This window comes from Lynx canadensis, chromosome D1, assembly GCF_007474595.2.
Source record: "Lynx canadensis isolate LIC74 chromosome D1, mLynCan4.pri.v2, whole genome shotgun sequence".
In the NCBI taxonomy this organism is placed as follows: domain Eukaryota; kingdom Metazoa; phylum Chordata; class Mammalia; order Carnivora; family Felidae; genus Lynx; species Lynx canadensis.
This window is the reverse complement of record NC_044312.2, coordinates 101,138,767-101,142,033: the sequence shown is the minus strand read 5'-3', so window position 1 is coordinate 101,142,033 and position 3,267 is coordinate 101,138,767. Positions and strand designations below refer to the sequence as shown.

At 39.0% G+C, this 3,267-nt stretch overlaps 1 protein-coding gene across 1 annotated transcript; it reads right to left on the bottom strand.

The window, feature by feature from the left end:
- Positions 1 to 2,331: 2,331 nt before the first annotated feature.
- LOC115525912 (olfactory receptor 4P4-like) lies at positions 2,332 to 3,267 on the bottom strand. The gene has a single exon (XM_030333323.1). The coding sequence runs from the start codon at positions 3,265 to 3,267 to the stop codon at positions 2,332 to 2,334; it is 936 nt and encodes a 311-aa protein (XP_030189183.1).

Genomic DNA, 3,267 nt, shown 5'->3' with positions numbered 1-3,267 from the left:
GTTTTTATATTGATTTATCCCTTATGGTGTTCTGAAACTTATCAATAAAGTAAAATATTTGATCGAAAAGAATATGTGGTTAGTAAAATTATGAAGCCCAATTGGTATGCAAGTGTCTTTTTATTTTTTGCATAAATGAAAGACAGTAGGACACAGAATAAGGCTTATCCCTCCCTGTCAATCTTTTTCTCTCAAAACCTGTAGACATTGTTACCCTCTCTCCTAATACTTGGTAGTAAGTGATGTCGTCTAAGCAAGCACAAGACTCATTGTGTTTTTAATTTTTTTTAACATATATTTATTTTTGAGAGACAGAGAGAGAGTGTGTGAGCAGGGAAGGGGCAGAGAGAGAGGGAGACATAGAATCTGAGGCAGGCTCCAGTCTCTGAGCTGTCAGCACAAAGCCCGATGTGGGGCTCGAACCCATGAACCGTGAGAGCATGACCTGACCCGAAGTCGGGCGTTCAACTGACCGAGCCACCCAGGCACCCCAAGACTCATTTTTTATTAGTAATTTGTCAAAATTGTAATTTATAGAATTCTTCTCACACATAAATTTGCTGCAATTTGCATTTCTTATCATTTTCTCTCCCTATCCTTCCCTTTCATTTTGTATTACTATTGACATTATTTTTTTGAAATTCTATTGCATTTTGTTTTCAAATATAGTTCATGTTTTCAAAATAATTCCATTGATAATACTACAGTGTTACCCTTCTTATGAATGTCTATTTTTTCCAGAAAGATTTTAATTATTTGTATCTTATTGATAGTACAAAAATATGTTCTTCCAATTTTTTTTTCTAATTCTCTTGAGAAATCTTTCTCCTAAATTTGCTTTTCTCAATACCTACAAATAATGTGTTCTATTTATGGACCATGGTAGTAAATCTTTTAATATCACAAATAACTGTGTTTTGTTGTTATTATTTCATTTCTCACCTTAAATGGAAAAAAGATACATGTAAGAACTACGCAAATGGAAGACTTATTTAAATTTTTTTCAATTGGCTCCATTTTTGTCCATTAGGATGGAAATTTAATTCATCTCTCCTGTCTATATATCAAGACAAGCTGATATGTGCAGTTTCTCCCAAATTCAGTTTCCTTTTTTTAGTTTTATGTGTTTATTTTAAGAGAGAGAGAGAGAGAGCATGAGCAGTGGAGGGGCAGAGAAGGAGAGAGAGGGAAAGAGAGAGAATTGCAAGCAGAGCCCAACTCCGGGCACAGACTCATGAACTGTGAGATCGTGACCTGAGCTGAAATCAAGAGTCTGAGGCTCAACTGACTGAGCCACCCACCCGGCTGCCCCCCAAAATGCAGTCTTTTCTTTTTTTTTTTTAGTTTTTTAAATATTTATTTATTTTTGAGAGAGAGAGAGAGACAGAGGGAGGGAGACAGAGAGAGAGAGAGAATGAGACAGAGCGTGTGTGGGGGAGGGACAGAGAGAGAGGGAGACACAGAATCTGAAGCAGCTCCAGGCTCTGAGCTGTCAGTACAGAGCCTGATGCAGGGCTCAAACTCACAAACCATGAGATCATGACCAGAGCTGAAGTGGAACGCTTAACTGACTGAGCCACCCAGGCGCCCCCCCAAATGCACAGTCTTGAAGTCATTCAACTAATTGAGCTTTACTGGAAAGGGAGAAGATCTATTAATTTTCTCATTCTGTCTTTCCACATTCTGAACATATATGATGTAATAAACACTATAACGGAAATGTAAATTACCACCTGTTCCTTTGTCCCCGCCTATGAAATTTTAAGGCAGATGGGATTGGGAAAAGTTGCTGTAACTCCCCAGGGGACCAGTGTAGCCACGCCTTCTTCTTTGCAACTCTAAAGCAAATTATCTGCCTGAATTTTTTTCATCACATAATTTATTGCAGAGTGTGATCACATAAGATTCAGATGAATATTCTACAGGAAATAAAATTCGATAATTAAAAACATTCTGTTTTAATTTCGGAAAACCACTTTTAAACTTGTTCATTTCTCCAGAGGGCCAAAATGTTGTCGAATCCCCATGTATCAATTTCATATGCAAATGAATATTAAAATTCGCTGTCAGCCTCACAGCTCCATAACTGACTACTGGGTATGACAGCCCCACCGTTCACTCAGCCTGGAATATGTTTAATATGCAGATGCCCTAAGCCAATCTCAGTTCTGCTGGTAAAATTGTCACCTTGCTCACAATGCTTCGGCTCATCATCTCTGACATTTATAAAGTGAACGATTTGGTTTCGGTGATCTGAACACCAACAAGCTCTCTGATTCCAAGTCTACTTTTACTCCTGCATAAACTTTTTAGCATATTGAATAGGACAAATCAATTGTGTTTTTCTCCTGAAAATATCATTTGAAACCAAACTTTTCTCATCATGCTTTTCATCTCTGTATTTCTCAGGGTGTAGATTAAGGGATTGAACATAGGAGCGATGATGGTGTAAAATAGAGCGAATATCTTGTCCTCGGGGAACGTGGTCGGAGGTCGAAGGTAGGCAAAGATTGAAGGCCCAAAAAATAAGATGACCACAGTGATATGAGACCCACAGGTGGAGAGGGCTTTGCGTCTTCCTTCAGCCGACTGATGTCTTAAAGTGAATAATATGACAACATAAGACCCAAACAAGAGAACAAAGGTCACTAAAGCGACCAGACCTGAATTGGCAACCACAAGGACACCAGTGATGTAGGTATCAGTACAAGCAACTTTCAGCAAAGGGAAGATATCACAATAGTAGTGATTGATTTCGTTGGGGCCACAGAAAGGCAACTGGAATATCATAGAAAACTGAGAAAAAGAATGGACGGCCCCACCAGCCCAAGCAGCCAAGACTAGGAGATTGCACCTTGCTCTGTTCATGATAAGCAGGTAGTGGAGAGGTTTGCAGATGGCAGCGTAGCGATCAAAGGCCATGACTGTAAGGATGAAGATTTCAATCATTCCCAAAAAGTGCAAGGAAAAGACCTGTAACATGCAATTACCATAAGAGATGGTTTTTCTGGCCAGCAGCAGATCACCTATCAGTTTGGGTGTCACACAGGAGGTGTAGCAAATGTCCATAAAGGATAAGTGACCGAGGAAATAGTACATTGGTTGGTAAAAAAGGGCACTGCATCGAATGGAGAGAAGAATTAAGAGATTTCCCACCAAAATGGAAACATAACAAAACAAGAAGAATACAAAGCAAAAAATTTGTATGTTCTGGTTATAGGAAAGTCCCAAAAGAATGAATTCTGAGATGTTCCTCTGACTTCCCAT